At 39.4% G+C, this 27945-nt stretch overlaps 2 protein-coding genes across 6 annotated transcripts in view; one reads left to right on the top strand and one right to left on the bottom strand.

Annotated features, from left to right (window-relative positions):
* Nucleotides 1–58: 58 nt before the first annotated feature.
* Hbp1 (HMG-box transcription factor 1) lies at nucleotides 59–27024 on the top strand. The gene is made up of 11 exons (XM_004839669.4): nucleotides 59–250; nucleotides 9367–9550; nucleotides 11791–12019; nucleotides 12700–12841; nucleotides 13168–13279; nucleotides 13368–13480; nucleotides 15562–15718; nucleotides 16328–16472; nucleotides 21832–22149; nucleotides 24783–24924; nucleotides 25947–27024. Exons 1-11 carry the CDS (start codon nucleotides 236–238, stop codon nucleotides 25962–25964), a joined length of 1575 nt encoding a protein of 524 aa, XP_004839726.1. The 5' UTR covers nucleotides 59–235; the 3' UTR covers nucleotides 25965–27024.
* Nucleotides 24737–27945, bottom strand: part of Cog5 (component of oligomeric golgi complex 5) — a 316280-nt gene continuing 313071 nt past the window's right edge. For all 5 annotated transcript variants that reach the window (XM_087206494.1, XM_087206496.1, XM_087206495.1 and 2 more), the window contains one exon: nucleotides 24737–27843. In XM_087206494.1, coding sequence (XP_087062620.1) covers nucleotides 27729–27843 — 115 coding nt within the window. In that variant the 3' untranslated portion in view covers nucleotides 24737–27728. The remainder of the gene's footprint in view (nucleotides 27844–27945) is intronic.

The following is a 27945-nucleotide window of genomic DNA, read 5'->3' as shown; positions in this document are numbered from 1 at the left end:
TAGTCCAATCCGAAGCGTTCGCTCTAGTGATTGACACACCGTCTTCTCCAGTAAACACAACATAAAAGTCAACACACGCCCGCCTCCCAAGACGGACTATGGTACCAGCCAATGGGAAAGAGCAAAGAGCAAATGGCAGTTTTATAAACCAATAAGAGGGCGCAAAAGCTGGCAGGAGGTCCAACCCCCAGGGGGTTGAAAGGGAGGGGGAAGACGAAGCTTGAAAGACTTGGTAATGGCGACGGGTTTGGTAAGTAGGAAAGTTTCGATTGAGGAGTAAGAGCGGCTGCAAGAGCGGTAACGCGCTCCGGGGAGGGCAGCGCCGGTCGGAGAGAGGGAACACGGGCTGCTGGTGGTACTGTCGCGGGCAGGGTGGCCCGCGCCCGGCCGCCCGCACTCCGCGGCGGGTTTGTTGTCTCTCGGTTCGGAAGGGGTGGGGGTGGGGAAGGGAGGGGCCGGAGCCCGAGGGGAGCGGGCGGCCGGGCCGGGGGGTACACGTTCCTTCTCCGCCGCTGTGCCCTGGGCGGGGGCGGCTAAGCGTCCGCCTCAGCCCGCGGCGAGCCCCCCCTCCCGCGAGCTCACCTGGGCTGGGCGGCCGAGGCGCCCGGGGTCTCGGGCGGGGGGTTGGGAGGAGCCTGGGCGCCCGGGCCAGAGTCGCGGCTGGGGCTCGGGCTGGGGCGGGGGCTGGGGCGGGGGCGGGGGCGGGAGCGGGGGCCAGGCGTCGGCCCCGCGCCGGGGTTGCACGGCCAAGTTTGACTTCATCTATTCAGTTGCGGGCCGAGGGTCGGCGGCGGGGCCGAGCAGAGGGCGGGCCGGGGCTGGCGGACGCCAGTGAGGCGCCCTCACCTCCGAGGCCGAGAGGGGTTCGGGCCGAGCTCCCCTGCTCGCGGAGCCGCTGGGCCCCGGGGCTCATTGTTACGCAGTTCGAATGAATGGGCTCCGAGGCGCCTGCGCGCTGGGGCTGAGCCGAGGCTCGGGAAAAACAAGCCTGGCGTCCAGGCTGCGGTCACATGATGGGGGGAGGGAGGAGGCGATGAATGGCGAAAGAGGTGGGGGTGGACTTGGCGTGAACCGGGAGGTGCGGCTCGGTGTGACCCCGCAAGGAGGCTTGGCAGGAGATTCCAGTCTCCGCCTTTCAGTTTCTGCTGCTGCTGCTGCAGGCAAATTAAACAAAACAAGAGAAGAATCCTGGCGAAGTCGACAGCCGGGCTTCTGTAAAAGCTTTAAACGCTGCGAGCTGTCCAGGGGATTTCATTCCGCTGTGCGCGCCACACTCCAGTTGATTCGGGGAGTTTCTGCTCGGGTCTTTTTCGAAGGAAGCCCTGACTGCGGGGCAGTGCAGCCCTCTGAGTGCCACTGATGCTGGGGTCACGAGAGCGGGGTTTGAGAAAGGTTTTTACCTATGGGGAGCTCTGGGGTCCTCCCGGTAGTTCCGACCGAGCGCTTTCGACTGATTTAGCCGTCACGATGACTCCTCTGACAGTGGTTTGGAAGTTTAAGTTGCCTTTGAAAACGAGAACAGTTTTAACATTTGTAAATACTTTCGTGTTTTACTGTTAACGGTGATCTTGTACTTTTTTCTTGGCTTTTTATTCGAGCCAAGAAGAGTGGTAAGGTCATTATTCAGTTTTTTTATTAAGCTGTTTTGTCAGGTGGACAAAGTTTTGCAGAGATTTGAATGATATGTGAAATCCACTCAAGTTTTTTGGGCTACTTTTCACTTTGGAGGAAGCCATTTACTTTAAAGCAAAATACTGTTTAACTTGACTAATAAATTACAGCATGAATTTCACTCTTCAGTTGCCATCTAGTTTCATGAACCCGATTGGCCCTTTTTTCTGCCTGGAGAACTGTCCCCCTTTGTTCGTTTCTCCAACTCTGCGTACATTAATTAAAGGGGCCCTTCTCCCCGGATTTCCCGCCTGCACGCATTGCCCAATTGTCCCTGCTTCACAATTTGTACCTCTCAGACTTCAAACTTGATACCAGCGAGTTGTCTCTGCTGTTTTAACAACTTGGGGCTCGTTCCTCTATACTGATGCCCAGTGAAGTATATGGCATAGATACAATGAATAAATACTTTTCCCTGAAGGTTTTAAAGCATGAATTAAAAGCTTGCAGTCACTTATATATGTTGAAATGAAAACACCAGTACTTTTTTTCTGACAAATTAAGACTGTGTGAATGTGACAAGGCCTGATATTTTACGTGTGTTTCTTTTAAGTGCAAATGGAAATATTTAGAGTAGGAAAACAAATTACAAAAAATTTTAAATTGACAAGTATTAAGAAATTCAGGAAAATTGCCACGTTTTAATTTCTCGTTAACTGCCTGACAGTCTTCCCATTTCTTCATATTTTGAGCTGCATTTACTTTGCTTCATATCATAATTTATACTACCATTTTCCCTACAATCAAGTTTTAGAAAGCAGTTTTCTTTTATAGATGATTTCGAGTTTTTCATAAAATGACTTACCTCAGTAGCATTTGAATTGACTATACTGTTGCATACTTTTGTGGGCGGCTGCTTATGGTGATACTGCGTTTTATGGTATTTTATTATTATTGTACTGATAGAACCCAGGGTGCTCTAATGCTGAGCTATATCCCCAGCCCATTTATTTATTTATTTATTTGTTTGTTTGTTTGTTTGTTTTTGGTTTTGTACTGGAGATTGAACTCAGGACCTTGGGCTTGTCACTGAGCTGTATCCCTGGAAACCCATTTATTTTTTATTTTGAGATAGTCTTGTTAAGTTGCTCAGCTGTCTTAGCCTCCCTCAGTGCTGGAATTACAAAGGTGTGCCACTGCACCCAGTGTATTATGGGTTGTATGTTATGTGTTTTTTCATTAATATTCACATTTCATGTTGAATGAGCATGAAATGAATAACTTGTTTAGATATGATTGGGCAGTGTCTAGCAAAAGCAGGGATGTAAGATGTAATGTCGTTTGTGCCTACAGTTCTGATAGGTAGTTAGGTTCTGTCCTCATTTACAAATAAGAAAACTCAGGCATAGGGGTTAAATTGTTAAGGGGTATAAAGGTATTAACTGATATTTTCCAGTAGTATATTTTACCAAAACAAAATCAGTGTGATTTGCTTTTTTCCCCCACTTAGCACAGTGGTAGACTAGAACAATAGAAAACATTCCCAGGAAAGAAGTGAAGTTTCATTGAAAATATTCTAAAAGAACTGCAGTAAGGCCTCATCACTCACTTGGGTATACAAAGTTGGATTTAATATATTTATTATGTTTGTAATGGTGTATTGTAAAATTATGTAATCTATTTTAAAACTTTAGTTCCTCCTGTCAGCAAATTAGTTGTACTTTACCTTCTCCATCTCTTTCAAAATCATTTGAACAAATAGTCTAGATTTGGTATGGAAGTCCCTCAGGGTTAAGGAAAGCTATAGATCCTACCATGAAATCTCTTGGCCATGGAAAGATAAAAGATTCAGGAAGAGCAGGCACTTCAAAGCAGGGCCTAATGGGTTTATACCTTTTGTCTTTTCCCCTAAGTTCTCCAAACAAACAAACAAATACACAGTCATGAGAGTCCTGTTTTTCTCTCATCCATAATCTGTTCACAGAGCTATTTTGAGTTTTGAATAAGATTAGAGGGAGTATGTGGAAATGGTGTGTAGGTATGCATGTAGACGACATTTTATAAAAGCTAGTTGCCACCTCTTTCATTCATTGAGATTTAGCTATTCTAGTCCTCTTCCACTTCTCATATCTTTGTAAGACTGAATATTTGCTGCTTGAAGTGTGTATTACAAAACAGTAGGGCCTGAGTTCCTATTGAATAAAATTTGGAATATTGAGCATTACATTTCAGAATACAACTGCTGGAGAATTTTACTCTTTTCTTTGAAAATCACTGATCTAGTGAAAAGATGACACATGCAGAGTTAACTAAAATTCAAGGCAAGCTGCATTGAGTTTTCTGGTACCAAAGCAGTAATCAAAAGCATAAATGATCAATAGGGTTAGCTCTACCAGTGGATATTTGAAAGAGGAACTTGTTTATGAGAAAGAAGAATGTCTAGTAATTAGTGTAATGTTATATAGGGAGTATTTTTTTTTTTTGCTTAAATTCTTTTATTGGTACATTTTAGGTAAACAATACATTTACATTTATCATTGGGTGCTTGTACCTACCTGTACATGATGTATGTTCGTTCTTATTTTTTCCCCATTGCCTGTGCGCCCTTCCCTATTTACAAAGACTTTGTTTCCATTTTTTCCTTTTCTCATAATTTTTCCTTTCCCCTTCCCCTCCCACTTCCCCTACCCCTCTGGACCTTTTCTTCCTATTTGAAATTTCCAATTACTCGTTTTAACCATTTTAATCCTTATTTACACTTTCAGTTTCTCATACTAGAGAAACTGTTCAGTATTTACACATGTGGGTCCCATTTATTTCACTTAAAAGAGTATGGCCTCGGGGCTGGGGATTTAGCTCAGTGGTTTTGCCGCCTGCTGCGCAAGCACAAGGACCTGAGTTCAATCCCCAGTACACACACACACACACACACACACAAAAGAGTATGGCCTCAATATGCATCCATTTAGCTATAAATGTCTCTAGTTTCTCGTTCTTTATGGCTGAGTAGTACTCCATTTTATAAAAAAACCACATCTTTATCCAATTTCCAGTTGATGGGCACTTGGGCTGTTTCCAAGCTTTAGCTATTACAAACTGTGCCACTGTAAACATGGGTGCACATATATCGCTGTGGTATGATTCTTTTAATCCTTTGGGGAAGATCCCCAGCAGTGGAATAGCTGGGTCAAATGGGACTTCCAGTCCTAGTTCTCTGAGGTGTCTCCATACTGATTTCCACAGTGCTTGCACCAGTCTACACTCCCACCAGCAGTGGAGCAGGGTTCCTCTTTCCCCACAGCCCTGCCAGCATTTGTTATTGGTTGATTTCTTGATAGCAGCCATTCTTTCTGGGGTGAGGTGGAATCTCAGCGTTGTTTTCATCTGCACCTCTGGAATGACCGGTGATGCTGAACACTTTTTCATGTTTATTTGCTGCTTTTACTTCTTTGTCTGAGAAATGTCTGTTCATTTCAGATGCCCATTTTTGAATTGGGTCTTTGAATTTGGGGGGTCTGATTTTTTTCAGTTCTTCATATATTCTAGATAGTAGCCCTTTGTCTGAGGCACAGCTGGTAAAAATTTTTTCCCACATTGTAGGTTGTGTGTTAGCTCTGTTGGTGGTTTCTCATGCAGTGCAGCAGCTTTTTAGTAAGATGAGATCCCGGTTGTTGATTCTTTGTGTTCTATAGGGAGTATTTTTGAGTAAGGACTCTGTGGCATTCCTTTAGTGTGTCTTAAGGCCTTGTTTCCCCCAAAGTAGTTTGACAGAGGCGAGAATGAGTGACAACTAATATTTGTATATGGTTTTGTATTTTGTTTTCACATATTTTAATTCTTACAGTAGCTCTGTGAGATAAGTAGAGGTACTGTGAGGCTGAGGTTACACAGCCAGCAGGAGTGAAACTTACGGGTAGGCTGTCTTCCTGCATAGTATGTTTGTAGTTGAAAAATCTCAGTTATCTGAAAACTAAACTTTTTTTTTTTTTTGGTACCGGGGATCGAACTTGGGTCCTTGTGCTTGCAAGGCAAGTGGCATAACCACTGAGCTAAATCCCCAGCCCCTGAAAACCAAACTTTTGATCACCTTGAGTAATGAGAGATGTAGATACACAATTCAGATTCATTATTTTGTTCCTTTCATTTGTAGCTAGCTCTGTTTTGAAATTAAAATAATGTCTTTTCTTCCAACTTCATTTAAGGAGTGTTGTGAAGGTATGGAAAGGGTGATAATGAATACCAGTGCTGAAGCAATGATAGATAGCCGTTACAAGGAGATGTTAGTGTGCTGTCAATGGCGAATGGTGCACTCTGCAGCTGGGAAGAAGTCTAGCTGGGAAGTATGAGGAAACCAAAGAGCCCTGCAGCGGGAGGGAGAACACAAGAAGAACTACAGCTGCTTCTGTGGACCCCTAGAACTGCACTGCTTGTACACAGAGGATAGCTCTGAAGAGGGATATATTTGTAGTGCAACCTTTGAGTTTCATAATAAAGGGAAAAAATGGGAAAAATTTTAAGATTGCCACTAGAGCTAACTTATGCTACTCACAAGTATATGTGAATCATAGTATAGATGTTCATAAAGATTTTGAGCCATCAAGGTGAGTTAAATTATGTTCTGTATACTTAAGATACTAGGTAGATTTCTATGGGAAGACAAAATCTGCTTACATACAAGCTGTGATCAAAATATATGGTGAAGGTTAAAAAATTTTTGTTACAGTAAGACACACTGCTATTAGTCTCCCTCAAAATACTCTGCCTCCCTTGAACACGCTTATCCCATTTGTCTCCCCACTTCAGCAGCAGTTTTGGAAATATTCCTTTGTGAGTGTCCTCAGCTTTGCCGTTGTGGCTGCCTAAATGTTCTGAATCGTGGTCATTTTGACTTTGGAGAAGAGCTCAAAGTCATAAGGTGCCAGACTCACTGAATAAGGTGGATGAGGACACTCTGATGTTTTCACAAGCCTACTTTTCCACTGCATGGCCCTTAACAGCAGCATTTGCCCCCTCTCTTTATTCAGACAAGGTCGTTCAGGCTGGCCTTGAACTCACTCTGTTAGACAGGCTGGCTTCAAACTCCTGGGATCCTCTCTCAGCCTCCTGAATGCTGGGATTATAGGCGTGTGCCACATTTTTATTCACACCTCAGGAAGACAGGAAAGAAGACGTCTAGAACTGCTTCAGAAAGTGGCAAGAATGATGGGATAAGTGTGTCTGAAGCAAAGGGAAGGATTTTGAAGGGGATTAATCACAGTATGTCTCACTGTAGTAAATACTTCTCAAAATTTAAGCTTTTACCAATTCTGAGTCACACCTCATATAATCCTTTGGGCTATAAAAATTGAAAAAATAATGGGTTAAGCTACATTTGCTTACATTTTTTCAAGACCATGTAGAAACTCAGAATTATGATTTGGTAATTGAGAAATCATATTTTTTCCAGTCATCAGTTTTGTGGGAAATATTGTATCCCAGCAGATTTTCTTACCTATATACTAAGTACTTTGTGCTAACCCAGAGAAGGTATTAATTTCCTTCAAATGCCTCAATATTTTTTAAGCAGATAAACTGTTACTTGCCTAAAGTAATGGAATGGTGCATGATGGTTTCTGAGGTGTGTTGAATGACTTATCATAGTATCTCACAGGGAAGAAATTGCCAAAACTGAATAGCTATCAGGTTTTCTATTGTTAACAACTGTTTTTGATAATTGTTCTATTTGGACCCCCACAATGAATGTAATCATTATTTACAGCAAACATGTACTAATAAACATAAAAATAATTGTACCATTTAGGACAGTAACAAAACCCACAGTATCTATAATGTCTAACAAACAGTCTGTGGATAAAAAAATTTAAAAGAAGTTGTCCATTTTTTCCCTGTGTTTGAATTTATCCTGCTTGGGGTGAGGGGGATATCTGTGTTTTACAGATTAAGATGTTGAGTTAGTGAGAAGCTCAGTCACTCGGGTGATATATTTACCAAGTTACCAGACTGGAACCAAAAACCTATGTTTCCTTGTATCTAACTCAGTACCCTTTTCACTACATCATAATACTTCTATTTTATAGTTGTTGATGAGAAGGCTGTCAAGCAGTGCCCAGGAATAAGGGTCAATTTTGAGGGGTGCAGGCAGAAAGTATCCAGAAATAGTGCGTTAGGAACAGAGTAAGGCAATATGCAGTTTCGCTATATATATATATATCAAGAATTTAAGGTGCTTGTCATCTACTTAACAGTCTGTAGCTGGAATCTATAAAGTAATTATATGTAAATAAATGCTTTTTAAAAATCAGAATATAAACCCAGTAAATTTTGGTACATCCTTATGAAGTATACTGTTTATGTAGATCTTGGGAAGGGTCTCTGGAGAAAGGGCTTAGGAATGTCAGAAAAAAGTTATCAACTATAATATGAAGTGTGAAAAAGTGTGATTGTGAGTATGTATGAAAAAGTTTACATTCTAGTTACACCAAAATGTTAACAGTACAGTATCTAAATTTAATTGGTGGGGTTAAAAGTAAACAGCATCTTTTCATTGCATATTTTTTTTTTTTTTTGTACCGGGGATTGAACTCGGGTCCTTGCGCTTGCGCAGCAGGTGGCGAAACCACTGAGCTAAATCCCTGGCCCTTCATTGCATTTTTTATTCAGCTGACTTTAAATGACTTAACACTGTATATTTTATTCTATTTTGAGGAAAAACTATATTGTTGAAATAAGCTTGGGGTTTTTTTGTTCATTTTTATTAGAGGTTGCTTTTTGTAATTTAAAATTTCTTTTTTTCTTTTTTATAAATTAAGTTTATTGGTACATTTCAGATATACAGTATGATGACATTTATCATTTGGAATTTGTACCTTTACATGATGTATCTTGGTTCTTATTTTTTCCCTATTCCCCTGCCCTTCCTTCAACCCTTCCACCCCTTAGAGGTTTTTTAGTTTTTTTTTTAAATCAAATGTGGAGTAGAACCTGAGAAATCAGGAAATCTTCCTGTTGTTGTCATTCATGTTAAGTAATTTGATCCTTGTTCAAATGCCACAGTGTAAGAAGTATAACCACATTTTCTTTTCATAACATAATTTAGTTCCTGAGAAATTAAATATATTATCCTGTATCACTTTTCCTTGTGATAACTTTGTAGGCTTGATTTGAAGGTAGGTTTACCAGTTCAGCTAAGTTTAGCATTATTCATCTTTCTAGAAGTAATAGCTTGTTCAGAATGACAGTTATCTTTTTATTATGACTAGGGCCCAAATTCTCATTAGGAAAATATTTTTACTTTTAAGAAAATGTAGCATATGGCCATTTTAAGAAACTTCTTCAGTGTTCTTTAGAGAAGATACAGAATACAAGGAAACAATACTGACGACAGAAATAGAATGTAATAGAATCTTCAAAAAATGTAAGATTCCTCCAGGCTTTTCATTTGAATTTGTAAAAAAAAATTTTTGTCACTTTTAATATTTTTATTTGAAAGGGGTTACAAGGTTAAAGACATAAAAAAAATGACTATTATTTAGAAAAAAGACTTATAAATTCAAGATATTAATCCTTTATGATTTATATGTAATTTACTGCTGAGTACGAAAGTTGTAGGGCATGACAGGAATGTCCTGTCCAAAGGACTTGAGGGAGTTATAAATGGCAATGTGTGATTAGGTTAAAACTGCAGCATAGTGATGCCACTGATTTTATATAATCTTCAGATCATGTAACTTGACACTTTTTCTCATTTTTATTAAGTCAGAGCACCGTAACATGGTGTGGGAAGTGAAGACAAATCAGATGCCTAATGCAGTACAGAAACTCCTGCTGGTGATGGACAAGAGAGCATCAGGAATGAATGACTCCCTGGAGTTGCTGCAGTGTAATGAGAATTTGCCATCGTCACCTGGATATAACTGCTGTGATGAGCACATGGAGCTTGGTAAACAAAATTCTCTGAAGTTCAGACTAATTTTTGTATTTAGCCAGCTTCTCTACTACCCTGACTGGCTAAAGAAGTATATTAAGTTTTTGTATATTAGGAATTTTCAGCATTTTATTGTTCTTGCTTTTAATAGTACTTAAAATCACCGGGACTTTGAGCTACTTATGGTTATCATAGACTTATTTACAAATTACTTAAACTGCTTTGTTGATTGTAAAAAGTTCAGGCTACTAAATACCTCTGGAAAACCTTACAACGTGACTTTTTAAAAGATACTAACTTTTGAAACATCCTGGTATGCTCTGTAAGGCTGACTTGGTGGAGAAACGACAGTGGACTCTTGAAACGTGAGGATTTGACATTTGTGGTGATCACTCACTGAGCTACTCCAGGGATACGTGTCCTGTAGATTTGGGCAGGTTTGTTGAGGGGCGACTGAATTATATTGCTTTGAGGCTGGTGTTCAGGAGTAAATGGCTAATGAATGCCCTTGGCTTGCCCGGCTTTTCACCTTGGCGTTGTCCCCATTTAATATGTGGTTGCCTTTAATGTTCATAAAAACTCTGAGATGGCATGACTGTCCTTGCTTTACAAGTGATGAATTGGGAGAGACTGTCACAGTAATGTGTGGGAATTGGGAGATTGTGAAAGTCTTGGGACACAACCTGTTTGAATGGTAAGGATTTTCTGGACGCTGATACTATTGAGTAGTGGTTCTTGTTGAGCAAGGAACACCATTGTAGTTAGTTGATTATCCCCTAGGGTGTTTTAGATTTCAGGAGGAAATCAGGCTTATGGGAGTAAAAAAATTGCCCCTTTCTATTTATGACATAAGTAATTTCCTGAAACTGAAAGAGATGAACCCTTTATAATAAAGAAATGATGGCCCCAGTAAGGGTATTGGCAATGAGGGAAGGGAACTAGTTACACCAGCCTGAGAATTGGAGGGTAGAATTAGCTGAAACTGGCATGATGTTTAGAACTCCTTGGCTGCTCTATGAAAAGGGATACCTTCTAGTCAGTTTTAAGAATGGATATCTTGAATTACTGCTTGCAGTTAAGACATTTCAGTTTTAGTAGACTATTTTGGAATGTTTGCCTGAATAGGAACTGTACGGCTTTCATGGTGACATTAACATACATATTTAAGGGACCTAGTGGGTCTATCGGTATGTGTTTTATAGAGAAGGGCTGTAGTTTTCCATTTTTTAAAGGGCGATAAAATGCTTTTCTTCGTGTACGTTTTCTGTTGCCATCCTATCTAGTCCCATCTAGTCCCTTCCTTTCCTTTTCTCTTCCTCCCTTTTAAATTGTGGGCTTATTTCTGTTTGTGTTCTTTATAGTGTTTGGGAAGTATCTGTAGTTTTTATTTTGGAAAGCTAAAAGTTTATCTCATACTACCTTTGGGGAATGTAGTTACAGGAAAAAGTAATCAGTAAGTAACCAAGTTCAGAAATTGTTAGTAAAAAGAGATACTTTTAGGGCTGGGGACATAGCTTGGTGACAGAGCTCTCGCCTAACATGCACAAGGTCCAGGGTTTAAGGCTCTGGGGGGGTAGAGGAGCCAACAAACTCTTAATACAGATTTGTGTAAGTAGAATCTAAAAATTTATAGTGTGATGTATAGTCTTACCTTTGAAAATTGTTGTTTTCGGGCTGGGGATTTAGCTCAGTGGTTTCACCTCCTGCTGTGCAAGCTCAAGGACCTAAGTTCCATCCCCAGTACCAAAAAAAAAAAAAAAGAAAATTGTTGTTTTCAATATTATAATTATCTGTATAGCAGGTTAATAAACTGTGTAAGTGATATCTACATATATGTACACATAAAATCCCTTTCTCCTTATTAAACTGTTGTAAAAATGTCTCCGTGATATATAGATTACTCCTAGGTGAGGTACAAAAAACTAGGGGGAAAAGCAGAAAATCCACACTGAACCCTCTTTCTCAGACTGAATACCGAGGTAATAACTTGGTTTAGGTAGTGGACTTTTGCTGCATTCATGTTTGTTGGGTTTACTTTTCCAACAGGCTTTGTTGATCCTTAAATGTACAAGGTGTCATTTTTAACTTGAAAGGTGTTTCATTTGAGAACATGCTGAGTATGATTCTGAATTAGGATTTTCTTCCTACAAAGTCAGGTAGCTAAATGTGAGGACTTCTAAGTGCAGTTACAGTATCTTTCAATGTATTAGACAGTATAATTCCCTTTTCATAATTTTGCATGTGCTTATTTGCAGATGACCTGCCTGAACTTCAGGCTGTGCAAAGTGATCCTACGCAATCTGCCATATACCAGCTGAGTTCGGATGTTTCACATCAAGAGTATCCAAGATCATCTTGGAACCAGAATACCTCAGACATATCAGAAAATACTTACCCTGAAAGTGAGGTGGATTGGCTGACAGAATTAGCAAATATTGCCACAAGTCCGCAAAGCCCACTCATGCAGTGCTCATTTTACAACAGGTAAGAGCATTGACTTGATTGTATTTTAATTTAAAACCTTTGCCACTACAAAAAGCTATTTAACATTTTTCCAATCTTAAAATTAGGCTGTTAATCATCTAGTAGATGGTTAAACTAAAATTTAAATAGTCATTGGAATTAAGCTCCCTTTCCAGGGACTACATTTCTCTTCAGCCTTTCCTCCTTGGTGCTTTTCCAGACTCCTGTGACTACTCGAGTATAACCCTTTACAGGCTGTTTTTTACTCTTCTGTGTTCATGAAGATCTGGTCTGTCTGTGACGGAAGGATCCTAGTGTGTTAAGTGTAGATACTCTGTCCATACTGAGACTTGCCAAGCAGATCAGAGGAGAAGAAAAAGATGGGTGGGAGTACTGTACAGGGGTTGTCCTTTATGAAAGAAGAATGTAGATTTATATTTTGGGGAGAAATGGGATAAAGGAAACAGTAGTAGTAATTTAAAATACATTGTTGAATGTGATATATGTAGAGAGTTTGGGTAAGAAGTGAGGGAGTAACATATTACTATAAAAGAAATCTTTGTCTTTATTAGTAATAGTTCACCATATCTGTCCTATAGTAGTAACACTGGCTGTTGGAATAGATGTTCTTTTCATCAGAGGGAAAGAGATCAAGCTTAAGGACTTTGACTCCATGGTTAAAAACTACTGTTTTATTTTAGACCATCTCCTGTACACATCATTGCTACAAGCAAAAGTTTACATTCCTATGCACGCCCCCCGCCAGTGTCCTCTTCTTCGAAGAGTGAGCCAGCCTTCCCACATCACCGCTGGAAGGAGGAAACACCAGTGAGACATGAGAGGGTGAGTTAAGCTTGCAGATATTTCAGTTCTTCAAAGTGTGTTTTCCCCTAAATTTGGAATGATTGTTATTCGAAGGTTCAGGATAACAGGTATTAAAAAATATATTAAGCTGGGTTGGTGGTGCACACCTATAATCCCAGCTATTCAGGAGGCTGAGACAGGAGGATCCATTTGAGACCAGCTTGGGCAGTTTAGCAAGACCCTGTCCCAAAATGAAAATATAAAAAGGGCCAGAGATGCAGCTCAGTGGTGCTATACTTCTGGATGTACTTCTGTCTCACAAAAACAAGTAAGTAAATAAATGTTTGTAACATTTTTCTTCACAGGCAAATAGTGAGTCAGAGTCTGGCATTTTCTGCATGTCCTCCCTGTCAGATGATGATGACTTGGGATGGTGCAATTCCTGGCCTTCAACTGTTTGGCACTGTTTTTTAAAAGGTAAACAAATACTTGAATATTCATTTTCTAGCTTCCTTGTGAGCCCACCAGCCACATATATAATATTTGTTTTCTAATTAAACTTCAGGCACACGTCTGTGCTTTCATAAGGGAAGCAATAAGGAATGGCAAGACGTGGAAGACTTTGCTAGAGCTGAAGGCTGTGAGAATGAGGAAGATCTCCAGACGGGCACTCACAAGGTTCATTTAAAATGCTTTCAAATGTGCCAGAATCTTTCAGAAGGAAACCGGGTTGTTACAGGAATGTCCTGTTTGTTTTGATGTTTAAATGACTTCTTAGATTTTCAGTAGATTTTATGACCATTCACTGTTCCTTAGCCTGATGAACAGGAGCCCTGATTTCAGGCTTACCATTCTAGTTATGCTTTTAAAATGGGTAAAGAGCATACCTAGCAGCACTTTTTTGTGTTTTATACATTTTGTATTGGGGGGTGCTAAACTGGCATGAAAAGTAAATGATACGCTGGCTGATGAAAGCCTTGTCTTAGGTAGTCTACAGTGTTTATTTTCCCTGTAAGGAATTGAGAGTTGATTGTTATTACTTCGCAAATGATTCCATGAAACACTTCTAAACTTTCTAAACTGATATGCGAAAGTATGGAGGGACATTAAGATAGCAGTTACATCTTTCACTTTGAAATCTTTAATTTCTCCAACTCATATGTGCTTATTTAAAATTCCTTTTTTAATTGTATTGTTTCGTGCTGTTGAATCTCTTGAGAAAAAAAATCTTAACTTGGCTGCCTTCAGTGACCCGGTTCTTGCTGTTAGTCTTCGTTCTAGTGAAGTGCACAGTAGTCTGACTTTGGCCTCTGTTACTACTCCACTAAAGCTGCCACAGAATTCACTAGCTTTCTTCCAGTTTCTGGGACGAGAGGCTCTTGCTTGTTATGCTTCCTATCTCTGCCCCTTTCGGCTCACTGGTTTGGTTCCTGACTGTGTCTTCCCTGATTTATGGAGCATGGCAGGGCCTCAGCTCTCCGTCTGACTGGTGCAGTCCACCACATACCACATGCAGAGAAGAGCACAGCTCTGCCGCCTTCCCTGTCACTCTGGGATGTGCAGTCAGGGGCCGGGGCCTCTGGCTCTGCCGCCAGCTGTCTATGCCAGGGCCTTGGGCGCACTGCCGACCCCTGGGCCAGGGCTTCCTGCTCTCCGAATGGCTTTGGAGTGAAGTTTCCAGTGGCAGCAAGAAGATGATTGTGGGGTTAGCTTACGTGGAGCATGTGTCTGTAAACATTTCCAGCTCATGTGCGACATCTCCACATGAATAACGACTGGTTCTTCCACCTCAGCGTAATATGCCAAAACTCTGCAGGTTTTCTCTTTCTAGCTTAATTTCTCCTTATTCTTTTAGAGTTATTATCCTTTTTGATGACCAAATTCAAAACCATGAAACTGTCTTTTATTATTCCCTTCACTCCCTTCATAGTTGTTGCCATAAAGATTTTTGGCACTCTTTTCTCGTTCTTGCCTTTGTTCATGCACTAGTATACTGACGCACACTACATAGAGCTAGCTGTTGGCATGTGTGTTTTTCTGTGAGTTCAGCAGGGGTAAGGATCAGATCTTGTTAATGTTGGTATTTTCAGAACTTGCCACCTGGCATGTACTAAATGCTCAAATGTTTGTTGAGTTTAATTTGGTTCTACTACCACCGCACTTATCAGTTCAGGACTCTTAATAGTATTTCTCATTATATTCTCAAATAATTGAACCGCAAATTCCCTTTTTAAACTGCAATTATTATCATCTTAAAATTGACATATTAATAAAAATCCTTCTGCTGACTTCCCAGTATCTAAGTGAAAATTTAACTACTTTGCCTGTCTTTTTCAGCCTTATTTACCCCAAGTCTGAACTTACCTTGTATTAGCACTCGTTAAAAAGTGCTCATTACTCCCTAAAAAAGGTGTTAAGTCCAACTGTTCCTGGTGCAAGGCATGTTCTACCCTTCTGAATTTTGGCTTTTCAGTCTCAGTAGAAATGGAATTGATGGCCCTCTCTAATCTCTTTCCTTTGTAATTAATATCTTTGTTTACTGCACTCTATCACCATTGTTTATGCTTGACTTTTAAAGAGCTTATTCCAGTCTACATTGTAGTTACTTACACGTCTCTCTTTTCATCACTGGGTTGAAAGCCCTTTAAAGCCAGAGATCATCTCTTGGTTATTTTTACCTTTTCCGGTCTTACATACAATGGGTACATCACTGTTTGTTGAACACTTCCAATTCACTCACTCTAAGCATATATTTTCAGGGCTATGGTTCTGATGGTCTGAAGTTATTATCACATGAAGAAAGTGTATCGTTTGGTGAATCTGTACTGAAGTTGACTTTTGATCCTGGTACAGTAGAAGATGGTTTACTTACAGTAGAGTGTAAGCTGGACCACCCTTTCTATGTTAAAAATAAAGGTAGGCTTCAGCTGAATTTGTAACTTTTAAAAGAATGGTTCTTAAATTGAAAGGAAAATGTATTTCAAACTAAAATGACCACAGGAAATGCTTCCAGTATTAATAGTGGCTAAGTATCTTAGCAGTAGTCAAACTCCTGTATGAGAAATTTTAGATTCATGTAACATGGTAAGCTCTCTATATCTTGCTATATAGTTCAGGATTACAGTACTCTATTAATTAGGTTTTGGTTTAGTTACCAAACGTGTTGTAAAATTGAATCTGTTTTCAGAGCCATTTATAGTAATACCATGTTAAGTGTAATTTAATAATTCAGAGACTCTTTCATAGTCTGGTCATCATTTATCACTGTCTTGTACAGTGACGGAAGTGCTGATTGATAGAGACCTGTATATAAATAAAATGTAGAATTAAACTTATTTTTGAGGCCATTCACTTGCTGAAAGGAAGTACTTACCTAGTGCATGCTTTATTGTAGATATTTGTGTTAGAAAATGTCCTCAGATTTTAATAGCTTTATTGTTAAGATACAGAAACATGTCTTTTATAACACACTTAGGGTGCTTTCTGTTCATCTTCATCCTTCGGGCAACTGGCGCTCACCTTTAGGTTGGTCATCGTTTTACCCGAGCTTGACTGTGGTGCAGCACGGCATTCCATGCTGTGAGGTCCATACTGGTGATGTCTGTCTACCTCCTGGACACCCCGATGCCATTAATTTTGACGATTCAGGTGTTTTTGATACATTTAAAAGGTAATACTGGATTTTTTTTTTCTGTTTAAACTTTCTCGTTTCTTTAGTGATAAACATTTAAGAAGTTAAAACCTTGTAATAAAGATTTGAGAGTTACAAAAGAACTACTTAGAGGAAAGTGTGTGTGATATACAATTAAATGAAAAAAAACATAATTAAAAGAAAAGTAACAGCTAAGGAGGAGGTTTATGTAACATAGCCATACAAGACAGATGAGTTTACAAAAACATTTAGGATTAAACAATTGTTTTTATCAGCACATAAATCTATTAGTGTTTTATAGTTAACTGTATCTTTTTTGGGACGGTTAATTGCATCTTTCTTTAATACTAATTTTGACCAAGGGCATCCATTATACAGGTAACAAAACTGGCAAAAATTTAACATTTGAAAAAATAGAGGAAGCAGTTTTTTCTGAGGTTATTTTGAGTAAGTGGCAGAATTACTGCTTGCTACAATATGACAAGAATCCACAAGTCCTGACTCTCAAGGTTTACCAGCTGTCTGTCTTTATGGGCCTTCTCCGATTTTAGCCCTAAAAACCCAGGATGCCTGGAGATCCCTCAGTCCTGCACAACCAGGACAGGTGATCATCTATTTCCAGAAGATACCCAGAGAAGTTTGTATGTAGATAAGTGGGATTTTAAGACTTACATTTTCTTCATGATAGATATCAATTCCATTGGTATATATAGGCCTTAAGTAGAGAATTCTTGAGTTTCTGCTGGCCTATAGATTTCATTTCATTGAATTTAATATAAGGTTAATACTTTATATATTGTTAGGATAAGTGAGGTTATTATCTCAAAAGCAACGACCATAGAGCCTAGCACAGGCCATTTGCTCAGTAAATAGCTACAGGATTAGAATCTAAATGGTTTTTCATTTCCTCCTATATACTCCTTTTTGAAAAACTGTAGGAAAATGAAAGAATTTTAAGGACTGATTTAAGTATTCTTAGGATGTAGATCAGTGATAACTCTTGTCTTTTTGTAAGAGTGTAACCAGATAGAAAAATTTGGGGAAATATCTTGGTTTTATCTTATAAAGGTAAATATCAGCAATTCTACTCTTTTCTTACATATACCCAAGAGAAGTAAATTGTGATGATACATAGAGAGGTGCAAATATGCTCATTGCTGTTTTCCTTATGACAGCAAAAACAAATGTAGAAACATCAATATTGATTAATTGGATTTTGTCACATAAATTGTGGTAGAATCATACAGTAAAATCTTGTCAGTTGTAAATGAATGAAACTTTCCTACATTTAAAGCATGTGTCAGTTTTTTAAAAACAGTAAAAAGTCTCAAACATGAAAGTATTCTTGTGATTCACTTTTTTGATGGAATCATGTTCCTCAGAGATACATCTAATAAAACCACAATATGTTTAAGCTTTGTATGTCATATATAATACTATGCATTATATAATTATGTCTGGTCCCCCAACCCATCCCCCAGGTTCTGTGAGTCACTGAGAGGACTCGAAACGGCATACACCTGTGCTTGTGGCTGTGATTTATTAGCGTGCAAGGGGATTTATTATGTGATTTTCTGAGTAAGGGGAGAAGAGATGGGGCAAAGTCTAGGAGAAGGCAGGCTAGGAGAGGTCCTAGCCGAGCCACAGAGGATCCGCTTAATTCCCCCAGCAGTGAGTTGTGACAACATACAGAAAATGTTCTGTAGCACGAAAGTTCAGTAGATACTTAGGACCTGGGATTTTTATTGCCTCTACCTGGCACATACTAAAATTGCAAACTTTCAAAAGGAAATTGGGTGTTCAGAGTAAGCCATACTATTTGTGCCCAGTGTAAGCACAGTAGACCAGTCTTATCAGTTGTAGCAATGACAAAAGCTCTCCTCAAGTCCAAGCTCTAGATGCCAGTAAAGGGCCAACCCTGCAGGTAGATCTTTGAAAGGATAGTGGTCAGGTTGTAATATGAAGTCCTTTTACAAAAAAGCATTACTAGAGTGAATATATTAATGTAGTTTGTGCTGCAGTAATATGGCCAGTTTTGTTTTTTTAAAAACAATAAAATTACTAACGAACCAAACCATTAGGAGAATGGTTATCTGGGAGTTGGCACTTACAGAATTTCAGTGATGTTAGAAATACTGCTTATTAACGTTTTTTTTTTTTTTTTTTGGTACCGGGGATCGAACTCGGGTCCTTGGCTTGTGAGGCAGGCGGTGGAACCACAGAGCTAAATCCCCAGCTCTGCTTATTAATCTGTATTTAGAGGTTCACTAGCCACTTAGGCTTTGTAACTTGCTATGTTAAATCTATGTATCAAGAATTGCATAGTGCAAAACTTTGGTTTTTAAAGCAGAAAGGAAAACTTGGCTGCCTAATTCCTGTTTTTCTACCATGGCAAGTTTTCACTCCATGTTCCAATTGAGTAGTGATTACTCTCGGGATGACCTTGGCCACTTTCTCATTTTACTGTTGAGTGACTACGGTGTAACAGCAGTGTGATCTTTTTCTTTCCCTGCAAAGGAATGGAAATTGCAGTTTCATCCAGGAGAGACCATGAAAAGGTTGAGCACCTAAATTTTCGTTGTGATGAGAAGGGACAGTCCTGCCTGCACAGGAAGGATAAGAAGGGAAGGAGGGGAGGAGGAAGAAACTTGTTCCAAGAGAGAACCGCAGAGCAGATTCTCAGGCACACTTGGGGAACTGGGGGAAGGGTTGGGATTTTGTTTTTAGAAAGAGGCTTTCTAGCTTCACATGAGGCAGAAGTCAACAGATGAATATGTAAACACAATTTAAGACTCTGCTTTAGCAAGGAACCCTCCAAGTAAGAGTGTATGATGTGAAAAAGCCCATTTGGAGACACAGATTGAGGCCAGCCTAGGCATCAGACAGGTTTGTGTGTTGTGAAGCTAGTGTTTCTGTTGAAGTAATGGGATAATTTTAAAATTTATTAAGTGCCTATTTAATATTCATTACCCTCTTAGGTTATAGCCTCATTTTATATAGAGGGAGACAGTGAGATCTAAAGCTAAGAGAAGTTAAGGAACATGCCCATATCAGAGCTGGTTAGTGTCAGAATTAGGATTCAAGCCTTTACCTTGTGAAGAATTTAATACTCAACGTCTGCTCATTTAGGCTTCTTCTGTAGTAACAAGAGAGAATCCTAGTTGAGTGCTGCTAGGTGCCAGCCTCTGCCTTAAGTGTTTTTACATTACTCCTTCAGCAGCCCTGCCTGCATAGCATGTATTACTTGGCTAGGGGTTTATTTAACTTGCTCAAGATCATATTACTAGTAAGTAGCAGCACTGGAAACTGTACCAACTTAATCTTACATTATTATAAGCTAGGGCATGGGCCTGTGTCTTTGCCCAAAGCCGAACTGCCTGGACTCAGATCCCATCTCTGCAATATATTTACTATGGGAGCTTGGGTAAGTTAAGTGACTTTTCCGAGGCTATTGGAAAAACAGAACAAAGTAGCTGGCAAAATGAAGTTACTGTTGAAAGGGTTAAATGAACTCCTGTGAGTGCCTTGATTAGTGTGGGGTTGGCCTTTCAGAGCCCTGACTGAGCAGTGAAGGTGAGGGGTGCTGAGCTAGGAATGGCTGCTGGCCAGAGGGGAGATGAGGCGAGGTGCCTTTGGGGTGCCCACAGGGGCTCAGTGAGGAGAGCCGTTGCTGCCTTGTAGTACAGCAAGAGATTAAGGTATTTTAAAAGATACTTTTAAAGGCCGGGGATTTAGTTCAGTGGTTCCAGCGCCTGCCTCACAAGCGCAAGGTCAGAGTTCGATCTCTGGTACCAAAACAAACAAAAAGATACTTTTAAGTCTTAATCCTGTAGCTGTGTCACAATCCTGAACTGTGATTGTTTTAAACTCATTTAGGTTTATCTACAATGGAAACATAACAGGTTTATACCACTAGATGGGTGGAGTTTTCAGATTTTAGTAATTTGCTTTACCGCCTTTTGCTATTTTGAATTGTAACTAATTTTCTTCAGTAGAGCTGAATAATTTTGTCAGATTCATCTGCCTAAATTTGCTGTTTTTCTGAACTTTACACGGGAGGGGCTTACGATATTTTATAAATGTTGCGATCCTAGGTGGAAAAATGTGGATTTTTAAGAATTCATTGGATAATTCTGCAATCTTAGTTAAGTATATGTATTTCTTATAACACTTTTAAGAAAAGATATTATGTGACTGGTAATTGGTAGAAGGCATTTTTATGTAGTAAACAGCACAGACCTATTCATTCAGCTCTTTCCTTCTGTCTTGAGAATACTGTTTCATAATCTCATAGGCTTTACCTGTAGGCAGATGCTATTATTATAGCTAACATGAACCTATTTTCATATATTACCAGAGTATCTGTTTCAAGGAAAAGAACGAGCTCAGTTCAAAGTAATGGCTAAATAAAGGATTTCTGCCAAGAGGTACAGGCAGAAAGAGTTAACAAAGTTGGAACACAAAACACTTCTTTTGACTGGTTTATCTCCAGGTTGTGGTCTACCCTACCTCTAATTTTCAGCTAATATTTTCAGTTAATACTATTTGTTCACCCTAAGTTTAAGGCCATGGTAATGTAAGTAAACATGGTGTTGGATGGGTTCATAGATTCTGGGTTTGGATCCTAGTACTGTGGCCTTGGGTGAATAATACTTTAGCCTTTTTCTTCATATGAGAGGGTGGGTAATGGGACCTTCCAAGCAGGCTTGTTGAGGAGGGAGAGAATGGGGATTGGTTATTTCCATGCTGTAAACTGAATTTACAGACAAAATGTGATGTTTCCTGAAAGGTAGGTTTTTAGTATGAACTTTTAAGATACTAGGCTATAACACATGAATGGCATTTTAGGGGACTGGTGTACCTATATACATTATCAAAGTCCTGTGCATTTTAAATTCTTTTAGCAACACCTAACAGGTTTGGCTGTCCTTACCTGACCCATCTTCCGTAGTATTCTGCCTTGGCCTGATTTGTGCCTGCCACTCCTTTTTCATGTTCTGGGTCTAGGCTCCTTTAGACCAAGGCATCAGATTGTCAGGTTGTTACAAGTCAGCGTGAAGCCCAAATTGGTTGTGTGGGATCTAGAGGAGTTTCTTGCCCTGAATACAGTATGTGGGGGGAATCGGAGCCTTGGAATCTTTAAAAAAATATTTTTTTGCATTATTTGCAGAGGTTTTTTTTGTGTGTGTGTCAATTTAGTCAGTGCATACATAAAGTTTTATAAGTAACCATCAGTGGCAAAACTTGTTAAGGTAATGTTAGTAACACTATATAAGTAAAGATGCATTGAAATTTCCAAATTGGTATTGTTTTTTAACCCTGGTTTTAGAAATTGTATGATCCAAATTAAAAGAAAAACTATTTTTTAATTTTCCAGCTATGACTTCACACCTATGGATTCTTCTGCAGTCTATGTGTTGAGTAGTATGGCTCGTCAGCGTCGTGCATCTTTGTCTTGTGGAGGACCTAGTGGTCAAGACTTTGCAGGATCTGGATTCAGTAAGAATTGTGGCTCGGCTGGATCGTCACAGCTCTCTTCCAGTTCTTTGTATGCTAAAGCTGTCAAAAACCACAGCTCAGGGACTGTGAGTGCCAGTTCTCCTAATAAGTGCAAAAGACCAATGAATGCCTTCATGCTTTTTGCCAAAAAGTACAGAGTTGAATATACTCAGATGTATCCAGGGAAAGATAACAGGTAAATATAGTAGTAATTCTGACTCTGAATATTGAGAGTACTTGAATGTACTTCATGGTAACTGGGATGCCACTTGTCCCTAGCTTTTATTGAATGCTTCCTATTTTCATGGGTTGACTTTTAAGGATCTATCTTTTAAAATAACAGTAAAGGGCTGGGGATTTAGCTCAGTGGTTTTGCCGCCTGCTGCGCAAGCGCAAGGACCAGAGTTCGATCCCCGGTACTAAAAAAAAAATAAATAACAGTAAATGCCGTTTACATTTTAAAGGACAAAGTTCTGACCCTCAGAGTTCCATTTTTATAGAAGACCATCACCTCTTGTAGTCTTACTATGGAATGTGCTGGCATTGGCAGTTCATAGCATGCTGCCAGGTTTGTCAGAAGATTGAACTTAAAAGTTGTCCACAGTGTAGTCCAGGAATAAAAATGAACTCAAGTCCTTCCTCTTCTATACCAACCAGTTACATCTCCTGTATCAAAGCTGTCTTCTAGTCTCCATTTTTCTGAAGATCAAAATTATCATTTCATCTTTGATATCATAAAAGTCAAATGATTATCTACACAATTGAATTGTGACACCACATTTAAATGTCCTAAGCCCTTAAATCTAAGTAATGTTTATACTGCATAGTATTCACATTGGAGAAGGAGAGAAGCTTCTCATCCTAAATGCATCTTTGAGAGAAGTAACACTGTAATGAATAGCTTTGTCTCAGTAGCTGGTTATTTCTTTAGGATCTGTGGTGTACAATTACTGAGTCAAGTATTCTAAGGACCTTTTCAGTACCACTGAAATTCTTAACTCTTGGGTCTGTTATTTGTGTAACTTCGGGAGATTCACATAAACTTTAACCTTTCATTTCTTATCAGTAAAAAAACAGGTTTGACTGTAATGTCTTCATAAAAATTCAGTTTAGAAGTATGCTTTTCTGATTACTATATGATATAGCCATAGAAAGTAAGTTGTTAGAACTTAAAGGGATTTAAAATATATTCAAATGCTCTTAAGAATATATTTATTAAACTTCTTCCCCTTGCGGCCCCAGCAAATGGCCAGCCTAGATTTAGTTACTGGTAAAGGGCTGTTTCTCTTTGCACAAAGCTGGTAGTGAATGACTAAATGTGTGGCTTGACATCTAGAAATTGGGTTTATGTTCCTGTAGCAGTCAGTCTTTCTCCAACAATTTGAGTTCCAGCAGGGATTCTTTCTGGATTTATAATTCTGGCTAATTGTACTACTCCTATTAAGAGTACAAGTCTCGGGCCGGGGATTTAGCTCAGTGGTTTCGCCGCCTGCTGCGCAAGCACAAGGACCCAAGTTTGATCCCCGGTACCAAAAAAAAAAAGAGTACAAGTCTCATTTTCTCTGTATTCTATTTTCTTTTAGGATCTTTGTGTCAGCTTATCCCCCTTATTGCTCATAAATCTTATTCTTTGCATTTTACCTTTGCTTCCATGTGGTGTTTTGGTAATCATCTAATATTGAAGGGTATCGGGTGTTCCTATTTTCTAAATTGAATGAGGAGAAATGACATAATTTTGAACTTGGATTTCCTCCATTTCTTTAATATAGCTATATCTTAATTTGATGAATGACCTTATTTGGGCACAAACTGAAGGAACAGAGACAAAATACATAGGTCAGAGAGAAAAAGAGCTCACATCAATATAGATGAAAAATTCAGTACAAAAATGAATGTAGATAGTATTGTATATTTTATAATTGTGGTAGAAAATACAGATTATAGGCCATGTCATTGTGCACATTTCATTACTTGTCATATTTCAATTGAAAAGAATAAGCTGGGCATAGTGGCAACCCTTGTAATCCTGACACACAGGCAGTAGGTTTATGGATTGGAGGCCAACATGGGCTATGTAGTGAGGCCTTGTCTCAAAAAAAGAGAGAAATAAATATCTCAAGTATCACGTAATGAGCTTTTTAAAAACATTTCATACTGAGAGATGTATGTACGTATTTCTTACTGGCTTAACTGGCAGATCTGTCAACCATTTTTAGTACCCTTACCCAGAAAGCTACAAAAATTGTTTTTTTGTTTTTTCTGGTACCGGGATCGAACTCAGGACCTTGCGCTTGCGAGGCAGGCGCTGGAACCACTGAGCTAAACCCCCAGCCCCCAAAACTGGTTTTTAATAAAGGAAGATGGAGCATGGTGTTTAACTGCATTGGCAGGGTGATAAAGGAAACTGTACTTACTGTGTACTTCTAAAGTAGCAGTTTCTGGGGCTCCTGTTGTGCTAAAGCACAGCTGCCACTGTCTTCCTTCTCAGACTGCATAAAATGACTTGCAGTCATGCCAGGACTTACTGACTCTTCCGAAAACAATTGGTCTGTCTGTGTATCCTGGGTGAGACTACTGTAACAGGCTTGGTAGCAAGTGACAGGTTTAAGTAGGAAAATAGTTGCAGATTTCTATCATGATGGTTCTTATCATCTTGTCATCCTGCAGGCCATCTGACATTGTATTGTGCTGGAGAGAATGATGACAGCCTTGACCTTGTGGGGGGGGACAAGATGTTTTGAAACCTTTCTACCCAAAGTAGCAGCAACACACTTGACATGATCTTTATGAAAAAGTCTCGTCAACATTATGTAAATGTTTATTTTACAGAGCCATAAGTGTGATCCTTGGTGACAGGTGGAAGAAAATGAAGAATGAAGAGAGGAGAATGTACACATTAGAAGCAAAGGCTTTGGCTGAAGAGCAAAAACGTTTAAATCCTGACTGTTGGAAAAGGAAAAGAACCAATTCAGTATGTTTCACCAAGTAGTTTGGAATGATCTTGGCTCCCCATTGGTGCACCGGTTTGGTGGGGCAGTTGTTAGGGCCTTTAGAGCATGAGCTCATATTGTGTCTCCGCATTCGCGTACTTCAAAGTCCGATGTTTTCACAGCATCGTAAGAGGAAAGGCTTCCTTGTTTTTCATCCCTAAGTGCCATTTACTCACTCAGTATGGCGAGTAGACATCTCAAGCCAACTTAAAAAGAGCATCCTAAATGTGAAGGTGGAAAGATCCTGTGGGTGTAGTATTTCTAGCTGGGTTGAAAGCTAACTCAATACTACAGTGGAGCCCTGCTCACTCGGTGGCATGTCTCAGCAGCCTTTCCTTGCTTGGTGAGGGCTAGTGAGGACAGCAGGGTGGGCTTGCTGACATTTATGGGGACTCGGGTCTGTACATCAGAAACCCCAAGAAGAAGAAAACAGGCCCAGGTAGGTGGTAAACAAGGTTGTACCACAATAATGCCACTTCAGACAAGCTTGGCTGTTGGAATTTTTCCGTTACTAGTCTAGTATACTTTACATTATTTTTAGTTTGATGAAAAAATTTCACATCGTAGAATGGGCTCAGTTTGAAATCCTGAAAAATGAAGATGTCAGCAGTTAAGAGGGTTAAGGATGTTTTACATTGATTCTGTATATTTATGCTTGTTTTTATAGTAACATGCAAATCATAGCTTAAGTTTTTCAAGAATCCCAGCTGTCAGATTAAGTAGAAAGTGTTTGAACTGGATTTTGGAAGTTCTTTTATTAGTTTAGCATTTCATGTGGTAGGACATTGCCTGAATCCCTTTTTTCCTCCTAGTCCACTTCTTAACAGTTTTGTAAATTTTCTGGATGCTTGAGCTATAAGATAGTAGCAAGCTTTAAAATCATTTTTGAGAAAGCAATCTTTTTAAAATAGCAAATTTGTAAATATTAGTTACCTGATCTTTTGTGTGTAAAAGTACCATATTGATTTGTAAACATTTACTGAGTTTAATTTTATTTCCACAGGGCTCACAGCAACATTAAACCAGGATACAATGTTTCTTAAGTCTGTAGTGGCAAAAACATTGACTCTTGATGGAAAGGCTTAAGAAGATCAAGGTCTCATCATTGGTCCTGAATTTGTATGACCATAAGATACCGATAGCATTGAGTCTTGAAATGATTTGATAATATAAGTGAGGATTTGCTTTCTCCATTAGAGCATTAAGTATGCTAAAACTATCAACATTGTAAACCAAATTGCCTTATTTTCCTTCCGACCTTCATATATGTCTATCAGGTAATATAGGCTTGAAAATTGATATCCTGTGGTGCTAAAGTACAGTAGAAAGAGAGAAAGTGTATACATGTTTATTTTAAATCGTACGAAGGGGAATTTAAAAACATGTAACTGCTGTTTATACATTGGCTCCTTCCTGCTTATTAATCTGTATGTATACATGGTGGAAAGAAGCAGAAGCTGGGAGTTGAGCTTTCATAAGCATCCACCACATGGCCCAGCATCTGTGCCAAACACAGGCCCTCTCAGTCTGGCCAGTGCCAAGGGACTACAGAACATGCGGCAGGTGGATGGCGTCGCTGTCACCTGCTGCAGTTCCTGCGGGCATGCTGAGTTTTTGCACCAGGTGGCAGCACTAATCCATTATTTCCAATGGAGACCAGCCCGGCAGAGGGAAAGTTAGTTAATAGCATTGGGATATAGTCACTGCAATGGTGCTATTAACAGTCAACACCCTTGTATTTTTTAACTTGTGTCCTGTATCTCCTCAGCCACATATCTTAAGTATATTTTGTCATCGTATCTTTATGGTGGGGGCAGTCTTTGCACTTATTGCAGTGCAACACTTGCACTTTACTTTTCCTCCAACTGTCTAAAATTAGAGCAAATACATTGGCAATACAGCTGCTTTTGCTCCGAGCTACAATCATGGCTTCTCATGTTACTTACCAAGTGGTGTGTGGTTAGGAATCACAGCTGTAAAATTGATTTCAGTTCATTACACTTCATGATGTTGCCCCTCAATTTTGCACACTATATTCTTGTATATTATTTCAAATAAAATGAAAAAAAGTTTCTCTCTGACTTCTGGTTGATCTTGACTGAATTTTCTGTATGAATTTATCAGAGCAATGGGATCAGGAGATGGAAACAAAATCCAAACACTCAGAAGACGTTTTGATTTTAAAGTTAATGGGACAAGAGCAATAGAAAAATCAGACTTGGATTATTGTTAATCTTTGTAAAAGAATGATCTTTAATTGGTCTGTTACAAGGCTGCTGAACGGTCTGCCCAGTGCCTCTTAATAAACTGGCAATGTATAAAGATACTGTATACCATTTAAAGAACACTCAGCCCCTAGCTTTAGGATAACCAAACTCCTGCATACTGGAATTTCTACTTTGGGGATTATATTTTTAAAACATTAACGCCTGACTGCTGCCCAGAGATGTGTCGCAAGCTCTCCTGGTGATGTTAGTGTGCAGGCAGATTTGAGAACCACTGGGCCACATACCTGATGGAGGCCCAGGCTGGGGCAGAGGACCTTTTACATACCTAGCCAGGTACCAAAATCTGAAAGAGGAGGAAAAAGTTGGATGTCTAGCAGGAAGAATCAGGCCTGTGGAGTTCAAAGGTTATGCTTATGAATCTATTTTGACATTTTATGCTACTGAAAGTAGAAGTGCTCAAGAGGTAAAGTTCAAAAGGAAATACAGGAAAGGTCCATTATGGTCTTAACTCATGTGGAGTAGCCAGCGCCATGTGGAGATCAACGGATAGCACGTTGCTACTGAAGAGCAGACATCGCTTTCTGAAGCAGCTGAAGCATTATGGGATACACTGGTGCGAATTCTTTGCCTTCTCTGTTTCTCACTGATTGAACATAAGCTTCCAGGGCTCCCCTGAAAACCAAAAAAATGAAACAAGTTAAAAACAATTTTAGGGGGTAGCAGTACAAAAAAATTAGAAGTAAGTGCATTTCCAGAACTGAGTTATTGTCACCT

This window comes from Heterocephalus glaber, unplaced genomic scaffold (genome assembly GCF_053883595.1).
Source record: "Heterocephalus glaber isolate CG9 unplaced genomic scaffold, H.glaber_assembly_v1.0 deba00000676, whole genome shotgun sequence".
NCBI lineage: Eukaryota > Metazoa > Chordata > Mammalia > Rodentia > Bathyergidae > Heterocephalus > Heterocephalus glaber.
The sequence above is the reverse complement of the archived record's forward strand: the minus strand, read 5'-3'. Positions and strand labels throughout refer to the sequence as shown.